The 14330-nt window shown below is 37.5% G+C and overlaps 1 protein-coding gene across 2 annotated transcripts in view; it reads right to left on the bottom strand.

Moving 5' to 3' along the window:
* Nucleotides 1-14330, bottom strand: part of MTREX (Mtr4 exosome RNA helicase) — a 96121-nt gene that overhangs the window by 15550 nt on the left and 66241 nt on the right. For both annotated transcript variants that reach the window (XM_036760835.1, XM_036760842.1), the window contains exons 22-25: nt 7722-7885; nt 2927-3032; nt 2213-2269; nt 1156-1318 (exon numbers count right to left, since the gene is read on the bottom strand). In XM_036760835.1, the coding sequence (XP_036616730.1) occupies nt 1156-1318; nt 2213-2269; nt 2927-3032; nt 7722-7885 (490 nt within the window). The remainder of the gene's footprint in view (nt 1-1155; nt 1319-2212; nt 2270-2926; nt 3033-7721; nt 7886-14330) is intronic.

Genomic DNA, 14330 nt, shown 5'->3' with positions numbered 1-14330 from the left:
TTTAAAATACATGAACAATTCAATAATCTGGATAATGAATCTTTTAGACAGCTAATATATACCAACTATACCCTCACAATAGGCTCGAAGATTCCCTAAAGAACCATGGAAAAATTTATCCATTCTTACATTATGATTCAGTTATACAAATGTGACTTTTCAATGATCTAAAGGTCTACAAGCATGTCTTCCCTTCTTTCCTTACATAATTCGGGTCTAGCTGTTATGTTCTTTCCTTAACTGAGAAAAGAAACAAACTATACCCATTATTTTCTAATCAATATTTTAAAAGCAACAAAGTCATTTATCATAACATTAGGCATTTTTGAATAAGTTCTTAATTTGAAACCAAATGTGAAAAATCACATTTCTGGAAAGCAAGACAATTCAATTAGTCACACAAAGACTTAGGCAGCTGTGATACCACAGACCAAGTTAAAAATTCTACTTCCAAAAGTTCTGTTTTCAGATTAAATATTCTCCATAAACACCACAATATTCATGGTAACGCTTTGTGTGGTAGCAAAAAAAGTGGAAAAAACTAGGATTTTTATCAATTGGAGAATGATTGAACAAACCAGTATAAGTAAGTGAAAGAGTATTACTGTACTGCTGTAAGAAATGATTTGCATTCAGAATTCAGAGAATGAGGGGAAGTCTCATCTGAATTAATTCAAAGCAAAACAAGTAGAACAAAGAGAACAAAATACATAATAGCTCAATAATAAATAATAAATCAAAAAGGCAATTGAACCATGACTAAATGCAACCAATACTGAACCCAAAGGTAATATGACTATAGATGCTGACACATATTGTGTGGCTAACAGATACTGTACTAATCAGTTTTCCTTTACTAGTTTTCTTTGTCGAAAGGGAGGAGACTATGGGGAAATAACTGTGATATGAAAACATTAATAAATTTTTAAAATAATAGATCTTTACATCATAAAACTGGGAAGATATATAATAAATGCCAATATAATATGTTATCATATAATACAATTATTAAAATGTTATGTTACGAAAAATTTTTTTCAGCCTAAGAATAAATATTCACCATCCTACATAGGAGAGACTACATGGTTAGAAAGATTTAGCAAAGTCTGTTAATTTTGTAAAATTTAAATCCTTAAAAACAAAGTGTTAACATACCTTCAAACACATCAGTCATTTTGCAGATGTGGGCAAATGTACATCCAGTTGCCCAGGTATAGACTACATCCATTAAGTTTGACTTGAACGTGTTTAGGTACGTCTCTTCATCAATTTCTAATTTGGCCTCTGCAGAAACCTTTGCAATCCTTTTAGCACATTCCTTGAAAGAAAAGATCAACTTTGAAAAAGGGTATTTAAGTTCTGAACCTCTGTAATTTTTGCTATCAATTTAAAATCTTTGGTTTTCCCATCTAGCACAAATGAAGCTATTTATTTCTTTGTAGGTAGTACTATGTCTAAAGTTTGGATCGTGTCATTAAGTCAGGTCTTAATACATTTAACCTAGATCAAGGAATCAACAAAACTCTAACAGTTGATTTTTAAGGTCAAGCTGGGAAGGTGGGGTGGGGAGGAAGGACATATAGCATAAAGAGGGTTGGATTTGCAGTCATAACGCCTGGGTTCAAAATTCTTGCACCGCACCTTACTTGGGTGACCTTTGGCCAATCACTTAACTCTCTGGGCCTCAGGTTCCTTACCTGTAATAGGAGGGGGCCAGAGCAGAAAGGCTCTCAGGTCCCTGGTAGCTAATAATAAACGTGTATGTGAAAAACAAAATGCACCATATTCCTAAGTGAAGGACATGGGTTTCTCAAGCTCAAGTAGAGGTCTAAATTCAGGTCCCCAAAGGGTTAGAAGGCTTCTAGGCTAAAGAAGAGAATTGACCACATATGCTTGAGGTACTTTCATACATGGGTAGGCAAGAATCATGGTTCATCCCTCTGCTCCCAAGAGCAGAGTCCAAAGCTGGGTTGGAGCTGTTATATTAAATTGAAATCGAAATGGGGGCCAGTAATCTGTACATAAAGATTCCTATGGGCCACATAATGATTTAGTTTTAAAATAGCTTTTATGGAACTTTTAGTCATGTTAAATATTTCCCAATTACATTTTAATATGGTTCAGCCAAACTCCAGAACTCTTATGAGTTGCATGTTTGCCACCTCTGGTCCAAGGCACTCTAAAACAGGCAGCTTAAAATAAAAAACCTTACCTGCATCTGGCGAAGTGGTCCTGCTAACTGTTCTGTCAATTTGGGCAATTCAGTGGACTATTTTAAAAAAAAAAAGAAAAAGAAAAAGAAAACTGGACGTAAAATCCCATATCATATGAGCGTTCAAATAATCCACATTTTCTCTAATAATGATCAAAATAAGTTCTAATATTTAAAGTCAGATGTAATATTTTAACATTAATATTTAACAATGGTACAGAGAAAAAATCCTGGATTTAGGAACAGAAGACGTAGGTTTGAATCTGAGTTCTGTCATGATTAGCTGTGTGTTCCATTAGACAAATCGCTCAAACCTCTAGGCTTCAGTTCATGCGTCAGTAAAAGGAGGTATCTGAACTCTGGGCGACCTGGAAGGTTCCTTCCAGCTCTAAATCTACTGCTTCCCCAGCATGCTGTTTTAGAATTTTACTTAGTAAAGGAGAAGCCATCTGCAAAAGTATACTGCTCAACAATGCAAGTGTACAACTTAGTCATTCTTAATGTACATTAAGAAAAATAATTCATTCTTCTTCCTCTTCTAATCACATTTACTATCTCTCCTAATACTCTTTCAATTATTTAATTTCTTCATAATTAAAACTGCCTAGTAACAACACTGTTAAGACTAAACTTTTTCATGTTCTTTGGCTTATACAAGAAATACCTGTTTGTTGCATGGATTAATAAGATACATTAATTTATTTATTAACTCACATTCTCCTGAAACACAAAACAGCTTAGCAACGCAGTAGCTTGCTCTGCAGACAAGTCATTGAAAAGTCCGTTAAACATCATTTCAGTTAAAAGCAGCTCATCAGCACTACAAAAGAAAGAGAGTATTTAATACAAAATAATTTTTAAAAAAGTTTTGCTAAAAAATGCACCATTCAACCATTGCAATAAAAGACAGAATGGGCAAAGCTCAAAAGAAACTAGAGAATGAATAAGAATATTTATCAGAAAATGAAAATTTAGCATTACAAGTATGAAATCACATCATAATAGATACATGAAGACATGAAGGCTCTTTCATTTCCTCAGTATAAGAGACTCACCAGGTAAGAAGTCCATCCAAGAGAGTCAGGGAAAGTAAGAGGTGGTAAAGAGGAAGGAAAGCATTCTGGGCAAGGGTAACATGTGAAAAGGCAAAGTCAGGAGAAAGACTGCAGTGTGTAAGGAACAGCAGAGAGGCCAGTGTATATAGATCACAGAGTATATGGACTCGAAGCAAATGTAAGACTAGAATGATAGAAAGGGCCAAGTCACAAAAGACTTTAGAAGGAACCTACCATATTTTATGGAATAGGGCAAGAACATGCTCAGTTCACTCCACTACATTTAGGTGAGTGAATTTGATATCTGAGTGGAAGATGAACTGGAGTGGAGAAAGATGGGAAGCTGGGACACCAACCAAAAGGTTATTGCAACATTCCAAGTGTGGGAGGATGGGCAGTGTCAGAAGGGAGGGGACATAGAGACAAAAAATCCTGCAAAGGTGGAAGCCTCAGACTTGGCAATAGACTGGTTATGGGGGATGAGAGAAAAGTGAGTAATCAAGGATCACTCTTACGTTTTGAGTCTGGATGACTGGGAGGATTAGTGGTGCTCTTGATAGTTATTTGGAAGGTTGGAAGATAGGTGGTTTGGGTAGAAAAGTGATGAGTTCTTTTTTTGTGCAGGGCTCCCTGGGAACACTCAGAGGTAAGATATGAGACTGATGCAATGACTTAGGATTACAAAGCCAGTAAATATTAGGAGGGATTAGAACCTATATATTCCTAACTCCAAGCTTAGAACTTTATCCACTACACAAAACAGACTTTTTTTTCATGTTTAGTCTGAGATTCCTATACCTAAGAAATTTAATTAGATATATTCAATAGGAAAAATGACATAGGAGACAGAAGAAAGATTGGCAGCATATTTAAAGGTCTGGGAGTCATCTGCATAGAGATGATAATTAATCCCAAAGTGTATTACCCAGGTCACCAGGAGATGAACTGTAGAGAGAAGATGGTCCAGCTCAGAGAGTATCTAAGTACCACTGCAAAACAACCTTCAGTAATACTTATTTCTGGCACAAGAACAAACACTGGACTCTGAGTCTAGAAATCTGCCATCTAGACCTGGTTTTGCCATTAACTAATCCTGATTCATTAGGCAAATCACTTATGATCTCTGGCCTCTATGTCTTCATTTTGTAAAAAGAGGGATTTAAACTAAGTGACCTATCAAGTACCTTTTAATGACTCAAATGAAAAAATCTTCATCACGAATATACTTTATAAAGCTGTAAAGAAGATAATAAAGTAAGTATCAGGGGAGGATGAGCCTTGCCCATTCAAGAGCCATGCTAAGGCTCTATAAACTGTTTTAGGAATACACACACACACAACACACGAGAATATATGCTACACTTAATATATTTTTTCCCATAAAGTTCCTTTATAGCTAATTATCCAATTCTTTTGCTGAGACTAGTTTAAGGTTTTTGTCTTATCAATTTCAGTATTTTATATATTTTAAAGTATCGTATTTCTTTTATGTTCTCAGTTTTATTAGCATATATCAGTGCATAAATAGATTCTGATAATGCGCTTTATTTCTTCTGGTTTTGTTTTGGTTTCTCCTAGGTTTTTTTATTTTGTTTTGCTATTTTGTTGATTTAATTTTCTGTCTTCACAGTCCTGATCGGTTCACTGGAGAATTCTATCAAAGTCTTAAAGAACAATTAGTACCAGTTACACATATTATCCTCAAAAAATTGAAAAAGTCCTCTGAGACTCCTATTAAAGTCCTAATACCTAAATCAGGGAAGGATAAGGCACAAAAGAATGATAAATCAGTATCACTGATGAATATTGATCCAAAAATTTTAAATAAAGGCTTGCAAAAAGAGTACAGTAATTCATCCAAGAAATCACTCCTTATGATCAAATTGGATTTATACCTGGGATGAGAAGATGGTTAGACCTTAGGAAAATAATAAACATAAGCAATATTAAAGAAACAAATACCCAAAGTCAGATGATTATCTCAAAAAATGTAGAAGAAACCTTTGACAACGGATAACACTTATTTAAGCTAAGTATCTGAAACAAAAACAACCCTCATATAAAGGGATATGTTTGAAGCTTTCCACTAAATACACAAGTAAGGATGTCCATTTTCCCCACAATTACTTGACATACTTCTGGAAATGCTAGCAATAGCAATAAGATGAGAAAGAGATTAAAGACATAAAGATAGGTAAACAGAAGATAAAGCAATTCTTATTTGCTGATAACATAAGAGTTTTCTTAGAAAACCCTAAGGAATAAGCAAAGATACTGAGATAAATAATAGGTTCAGCAGAGTTGCAGACTACTCTACTGCCTTACACCATTTTAATATAAAAATGGAAAGAGAAATCCTATTCTAAGTAATTACAAAATACACAAAATATTTGGAGATCAATTTACTAAAACATACAAAATACTTGTATTAATTCAAACACAAAGTGCTCCTCTTAAAGAAATAAATAACTTTAAAAGTTGTAGGAATTTTCAGTGCTCGTGACTAGGCCATGCCATAACAACAAAAATAATAATTTACCTAAGTTAAACACGTTTTAATCCTATTATTATCCTTTAATCCAAAAATAAATAATAATTTTAATCCTATATCAAACTACAAAAGGGATATGTTATAGAACTTGATAAAATACTAACAAAATCCATTTGGAGAAACAAGTCCTAAAATATCAAAAGAAATAACGAAAAGAGGTAGGGAGGAAGGGAGAATATTGCAAACTATATCATAAAGCAATAGTCATCAAAACTATCTGGTACAAGTTAAAGAACAGAGAGGTAGAACAATGGAACAGGTTAGATGTGAGAATTAGAAAAATGGAACTCAACAATAGAGTGATCCATAAACTGGTAAACATAATTACTTTGGAAAGAACATCCAATTTTATTAAAAATTTCTAGGGAAACCTGAAAGTAGCCTGGCAGAAATTATTAGGGTCACATTCTAAATGGACATCCAACTGGATATGTAATTTAAATATTAAAGATTATAGATAGATCTTGGATCTACCCATAAATGAGTATCTATCTAAAGATAAATAGATCATATATCTTTCACAGCTATGGGTAGAAGATGTATTCTTAACCAAACAGGAGACAGAAGTAATTACAAAAGAAAAAAAAATTTTAACTACATAAAACTGAAAAGTTTCTATGCAAATAAAATTAATCTACCAAAGATAAGGGAAGCAGTTGATTAAGAAAAAAAGTCTTTGTACCAAATTTCTCCATTAAGTGTTTGGTATCTAAGATATATAAGCAATCAACAGATATAAGATCAAAAGCCATTACTTAATACATAAATAATCAAAGGATATGAACAAACTCCTCAAAAGAAAAATTGCCAAGTATTAACAACCATATGAAAGAATACTCCAAATCATTAATAATAAGAGAAATGCAAACCAAAACAGTCCTGAGATTTTACCCTCCTACCATGTCCACTGGTAAAAATATAAAAGATGGGAAAAGTCAATGTTAGACAGGTTATAAGAAAAGAACATTAGTGCAAAGATGGAAGAGCTGTGATTTCATATAACCCCTTTGGAAAACAATTTGGAATTATGTATACAAAGTGACTCAAGTCTCCTTTGACCCAGAGATTTCATTACTAGGCTTATACCCCAAGGAGGCCATTAGATTAAGAAAGTCCCCACATATAATAAAATAATTATAGCAGTATTTTTTGTGGAAGTACAGAAATGGAAACAAAATAGTTATCCAGACAAATTGCGCTACATGATTGTAACAGAATTTTTCTGTGTTATAAGAAGTGATGAATATGATGAATACAGAGAGAAATATGGAAAGACTTAGATGAACTGAGGCAGAGTGAGGTAAGTAGGAACAAGAAAAAATATATACAATGACTGTAACAGTGAAAATGGAAAGAAGTTTCAAAAAATTCAAAAGTGAATGTTGCAAAATTATAAAGAACAATCATAGCTCCAATGAGAGATCAAAAGAGGAGATGACAAGGCACTCCCTATTCCGAACCTCTGAAGAGTTATTAGGTCCAAGAGTGTGGTACACTGCATATATAATCAGACTTTTTGAAAGTATTAATCAGCTTTGCTGATTTTTTTCCCTCTTTTTCTTTTTTGTCTTTAAAAATATTATTTGCCATATAGGATAGCTCTCCAGGAAGGAGAAAGATACTAAAGGAAATTCTGGTGATGGGTAAAAAAGACTTCAATAAAAATTACTTTAAAAAAAGGTTAGCTTTCTTTTTCATTTAAAGTTTGATATTAAAATCTTCCAGGATATTATGGTTTACTGAAAGTGTTTTATAATACTTGCTGACCAAAGTTTCACCTCTTTACTGCTTACATGTTAGGTACAATATTCAACATACAGAGGGTCACTTTTCACATCTTTCCTGATTAAGAATAATTTGTGCCATTTCAAGATTAGATGTATAAAAAAGCAATTAGTTTTACCTGCTGATCTCACATGCCACTCGTCCTTTCATCTCAATGACATCAGAAGATGTAGCAAAACCCAGCCTTCGCAAAACACGTTTCCGACACTTAAGCTCATCCATTTGTAAGACAGTTCTTGCTTTCTTTAGTTCTCGCTTTGCAGATTTAATATCTATAGCAATCTAAAAAATATCAAAGCAATAAAGAGGGTTAAATTCACTAGGTCATTATTATGGTAAATAAAGGAAACTGGATTTATTGAAGAAAAATAGTATTATTACTATTAGCAATAAAGATAAAAGCTTGGACAACATTTCTTTAAGAGAAACATCATGAAAAGGAGGGCATAATAAAATTATGGCGAATGAAGTCAAAAAAGATGGCATATGTATTTGAGAACTTTAGTACAGAGGGAGGTAAAAGGAATGGATACAAAGAGAATAACGTTTGGAGATGATCCAAACTACATTTGACTAGTACATCTCCAATTCTTTGAAGTCACTGGTGATAAAAAGGCAGTTCCAAAAAACAGGGTTTTGACAGCCAAGCCTAGCCATTCATCATCCTGACCAGCAGGAAACTAGAGCAACTTGGGAAAAACAGGGAGCCATCTCTCTTTTGAACCCCTATTATCCCAAATCATCTTCAAGGGATGATATCTATCCAGCTGGCACCTGACCTATGGCAGACATTCACCCAGGCCATCCTGCTACTTTGCCTACTGCCACTCCCTGGCTTCTTTCCACTTGGACCTCTGCATGCCAGACTTTCAGAATCTATGCTCTCATTCTTTGGTGAAGTTGATCCACTCTTGGAACTACTTGCCCTGGGGCACAGTCTTATTGATTGGTGACAGAGTGAAAACAAGAGCAATCAGTCAACAAGCTTAAGCATCTACTACATACTAAGCACTGTGCTAAGCTCCACTCTAAGGATACAAAAGGCAAAAGACATGCAACTACCAACTATCTCTATTGGGGATAATCAACAGAGGGAGGATACTAGAATTCATAGGGGCTGAGAAAGGCTTCCACTAGAAGGTAGGATTTTGAAAGAAGCGAAGAAATCAGGAGGAGGAGATAAGGGAGAACATTCCAGGCATCGAGGACAGTCAGAGAAAATGTCCAGAGCCAAGAGGTGGAATATCTCATTCTAGGAACAGCAAGGAAGCCAATGCCACTGGATCAAAGAATAAGATGGAGAAGGGTTAGGAGACATGGCATGAAGTTGGAAAAGATTGGAAAGATACAGGAGAGTGGAGCAGGTTATTAAGAGCTTTGACCATCAAAGAGGATTTTGTATTTGATCCTGGAGTTGATTAGGAGCCAATAAAGTTTACTGAGTAGGAGGGTAACACGTTTAGACTTGTACTTTACAAAGATCACTTTGGTGGCTGAATGGAGGAGGAACTGGAATGGGGAGACACCAAGCAAGCAGACCAACTACCAACCTACTGCAACAGTCCAGGTGTGAAGTGATAAAAGCCTGCACCAAGGTGGTAGCAGCATCAAAGGAGAGAAGGGATGTCTTTAAGAAATACACACACGGGGTGGAGCCAAGATGGCAGCTGGAAAGCAGGGACTAGTGTGAGCTCCCCGCCGAGTCCCTCCAAAAACCTATAAAAAATGGCTCTGAACCAATTCTAGAACTGCAGAACCCACAAAACAGCAGAGGGAAGCAGGGCTCCAGCCCAGGACCGCCTGGATGGTCTCTGGGTGAGGTCTATCCCACATGGAGCTGGGAGCTGGGAGCGGAGCGGAGCGGAGCAGAGCCCAGTGTGAGCAGCTCAGACCAACTAGACCAGGAGCTGGGAGAAGCGGGCCCTAGCACCCTGAATCAGTGAGCTGCGGCAGTTACCAGACTTCTCAACCCACAAACACCAAACACAGTAGAGAAGGTTAGTGGGAAAAGCTGCGGGAGTGGAAGGAGTTTGAGGTTGGGCCACTGCCCCAGGGGCAGTGGAGGAGGTGCAGCTACAGAACTACAGCTGCAGTTGCTTCCAGCCCCAGGCCCACCTGGTGGGAGGAATTAAGTGGCAGATCAGAGCAGGAATGAAGAGCCTGCTGAAGATCTAAGCCCAGTCTGGGTTGGGGATTCTTGGGGAAGGAGGAGTGCTGGTGTGGCAGAGCTGGCGCATCCCCCCCAAATGTGGAACACAGAACTCTTTAGTCTACAAGCAGTCATACACCGCTGAAAAACTCAAGGATCAAGTTGGTTAGGAATATGGCCGGGCAGCGAAAACTCACCCAGATTCAGTCTCAGACTTTGGATTCTTTCTTTGGTGACAAAGAAGACCAAAACATACAGCCTAAAGAAGTCAATAAAGTGCAAGAGCCTACACCAACAGCCTCCAAGAAAAACATGAACTGATCCCAGGCCATGGAAGAGCTCAAAAAGGATTTGGAAAAGCAAGTTAGAGAAATAGAGGAAAAATTGGGAAGAGAAATGAGAAGGATGCGAGAAAACCATGAATAACAAGTCAATGACTTGCTAAAGCAAACCCAAAAAAATACTGAAAAATACACTGAAGAAAACAACACCTTAAAAAACAGACTAACTCAAATGGCAAAAGAGCTCCAAAAAGTCAATGAGGAGAAGAATGCCTTGAAAGGCAGAATTAGCCAAATGGAAAAGGAGGTCCAACGGACCACTGAAGAAAATACTACCGTAAAAATTAGATTGGAGCAAGTGGAAGCTAGTGACTTGATGAGACATCAAGATATTATAAAACAGAACCAAAGGAATGAAAAAATGGAAGACAATGTGAAATATCTCTTTGGAAAAACCACTGACCTGGAAAATAGATCCAGGAGAGATAACTTAAAAATTATTGGACTACCTGAAAGCCATGATCAAAAAAAGAGCCTAGATATCATCTTTCAAGAAATTATCAGGGAGAACTGCCCTCATATTCTAGAGCCACAAGACAAAATAGAAATTGAAAGAATCCATCGATCGCCTCCTCAAATAGATGACCAAAAGAAATCTCCTCGGAATACTGTCGCCAAATTCCAGAGTTCCAAGATCAAGGAGAAAATATTGGAAGCAGCCAAAAAGAAACAATTTCAGTATTGTGGAAACACAGTCAGAATAACCCCAGATCTGGCAGTTTCTACATTAAGAGATCGAAGGGCTTAGAATACGATATTCCGGAGGTCAATGGAGCTAGGATTAAAACCAAGAATCAGCTACCCAGCAAAACTGAGTATCATGCTCCAAGGCAAAATATGGAGTTTAAATAAAATAGAGGACTTTCAAGCTTTCTCAGTGAAAGACCAGAGCTGAATAGAAAATTTGACTTTCAAACACAAGAATCAAGAGAAGCATGAAAAGGTAATCAAGAAAAAGAACAAGAAAAAGAAATTTCAAGGGACTTAGTAAAGTTGAACTGTTTTGTTTACATTCCTACATGGAAAGATGACGTGTATGATTCATGAGACCTCAGTATTAGGGTAGCTGAAGGGAATATGCATATATATATGTTTATGTATATATATATATAAGTGAATGTGCATGTATGTATATATGTATGTGTGTGTGTGTGTGTGTGTGTGTATGTATATATATATATATATATATGGAGAGAGAGAGAGAGCGGACACAGGGTGAGTTGAAGATGAAGGGAAGATATCTAAAAGAAATAAAATAAAATTAAGGGATGAGAGAGGAATATATTAAGAGAGGGAGATAGAATGGGGTGGATTATCTCGCATAAAGGTGGCAAGAGGAAGCAGTTCTGTGGGAGGAGGGGAGAGGACAGGTGAGGGAGTAATGAGTGAATCTTGCTCTCATCAAAGTTGGCCTGAGGAGGGAATACCATACATACTCAATTGGGTATCTTACCCCACAGGAAAGAAGAGGGAAGAAGATAAAAAAAAGGGGGGGAAGATGGAGGGGAGGGCAGATGGGGGTGGAGGTAATCAAAAACAAACACTTTCGAAAGGGGACAGGGTCAAGGGAGAAAATTCAATAAAGGGGGATGGGTTGGGAAGGAGCAAAATATAGTTAGTCTTTCACAACATGAGTATTGTGGAAGGGTTATACATAATGATACACATGTGGCCTATGTTGAATTGCTTGACTTCATAGGGAGGGTGGGTGAGAAGGGAAGAGGGGAGAGAATTTGGAACTCAAAGTTTTAAAAACAGATGTTCAAAAACAAACAAAATAAAGTTTTTGCATGCAACTAGAAACTAAGATACACAGGTAATGGGGCGTAGAAATTTATCTTGCCCTACAAGAAAGGAAAGGAAAAGGGGATGGGAGGGGAGTGGGGTGACAGAAGGGAGGGGTGACTGGGGAACAGGGCAACCAGAATATACACCATCATCTTGGAGTGGGGGGGGAGGGTAGAAATGGGGAGAAAATTTGTAATCCAAACTCTTGTGAAAATCAATGCTGAAAACTAAATATGTTAAATAAATAAATTTAAAATAAAATGTGAAAAAAAAAAAGAATACACACACACACACATATGTATGAGGTCAGAGACACTGAGGGGTAGAGAATGATGTCTAATTTGTGAGTCTGGGGGACTGGGAAGATGACATTAAAAGAGAGGTTTGGAAGGACAGAGGGTTTTGGGGAAAAGATAACTAGTTCAGTTTTGGACATGCTGAGTTTAAGATGTGTACTGGACATCCAGTTTGAGATAGTCTTAAAGGCATACGGGGATGTAAGAATGAAAGTCAGTGGAGAGGTTAAGGAGGAATAGGTAGGTTTGAGAATCACCAGCGTACAGAAGATAATTAAATACACAGGAAATCAATGAGATCACTAAGTAAAGTAGTATAGAAGGAGAACAATTGCTGCTGCCGGACCCCTGACCATGCTTCACCTTCACATCCATTCAGCCAGCCAACTAAGCCATCTTGCCATCTGTCTTCAAGTATGGCCTACAACCAAAAATAAAAACAAACACGCCTGATCCAGGTAGGTAATCCTTTAGCAAACTTATGCATTGTGAAGTATAAATGATTAATATGAAATTCTTCACTTTTCTGAAAAATGGACTTGGAGGAAGTGAAAAGGAATGTAATGAATGCCTGAAGAAAGGGTTTGGGATACATTACACAATCTTCAAATTTTGAGGATTTCATAATTTTGTCTAGAGTTGGCTCTGCTGACGTTCAACTAAATAGAGACAAATAGAAGTTGTGTATTAAGATGATTATCTTGGTTCTTTGAACTTTTGCCCTCTTTCCCACTCAGGCAGCTTATTTTCACAGGATTTTTAAAAAATTGTTGTTACTGTTTAAAAGCATGGCTGACTCTGCAGAAAAGTTTTATTATTAATTATTTATGGTACTACTGTATTTATGAAGACCATACTATGTAGCAAGTATAACAGATTATATATAGGTAATGCCCCCCCCAAAACACTTAAAATCTACTTGAGGATAGCTTAATATTAAAGATTATGACTGTCATTAATGTAGCTATTTAAGCTGCAAAATACTGCACACAGATTATTGCATGTGGTGATCTAAGATAACACCTAAATAACTTCTATGAACTTGCTGCAATGAATAGAGAAATAGACATGAAATACACATACAGACTGAGAACTCTAGAATGGTAGAAAACCATGTTCTGATGAAAAATGATGGGAGGCAGAGCCAAGATGGCGGCTGGAAAGCAGACACTTGCTTAAGCTCTCCCACAGGTCCCTCCAAACACCTGTAAAAAATGGCTCTGAACAAATTCTAGAGCTGCAGAACCCATGGAATAGCAGAGGGAAGCAAGAGTCCAGCCCAGCATAGCCTGGACGAGTCACTGGGAAGGTTCTATCGCATGGAGTGGGAGTGGAGCGGAGCACAGCCCAGCATGGGCTACACCAGAAACAACCAGACTGGGAGCCGGGTGGAACAGGCCATAGGGCCCTGAATCACTGAGCTGTGGCAGTTACCAGATGTCACAACGCACAAACAGCAAAGACAACAGAGAAGGTTAGCGGGAAAACAGCTAAGTCAGAGTGAAAGGAGTGCACTGTAGGCCCCAGCCCTAGGGGCACGGAAGTGGTGCATCTCTGGGGCCACTCCCAGAGTTCCATATGTAGTTGCTTCACGCCCCAGGCCCACCCTGGGGGGAGAATTAAGTGGGTCAGAGTGGGAGTGTAGAGCCTGCTTAGATCTGGGTCACAGTCCTTGTTGGCTGTTCCTGGGGGAGGAGGAGTGCTGGTGTGGCAGAGTTTGCTGTGCAGAAGTAGCTCTGAAAACAGCAGCACAGCCCCTAAAGCTTGGGACAAAGTACTCTCTACTCTACAAGCAGTCATACCCCAACTAAAAGCTCAGGGGTCAAGTAGTTGGCTGGGAACATGAACAGGCAGCAAAAACGCTCTCAGATTCAGACTCCGACTTTGGAATCTTTTTTGGTGACAAAGAAGATCAAAACATACAGCCAGAAGAAGTCAACAAAGTCAAAGGGCCTACATCAAAAGCCTCCAAGAAAAATATGAATTGGTCTCAGGCCATGGAAGAGCTCAAAAAAGGATTTGGAAAAGCAAGTAAGAGAAGTAGAGGAAAAACTGGGAAGAGAAATGAGAGTGATGCGGGAAAACCATGAAAAACAAGTCAATGACTTGCTAAAGGAGTCTCAAAAAAATAGTGAAGAAAATAACACCTTAAA

This window comes from Trichosurus vulpecula, chromosome 1 (genome assembly GCF_011100635.1).
Source record: "Trichosurus vulpecula isolate mTriVul1 chromosome 1, mTriVul1.pri, whole genome shotgun sequence".
Taxonomy (NCBI): Eukaryota; Metazoa; Chordata; class Mammalia; order Diprotodontia; family Phalangeridae; genus Trichosurus; species Trichosurus vulpecula.
Note: the sequence above shows the minus strand (reverse complement) of the source record. Positions and strands in the feature narration are given on the sequence as shown.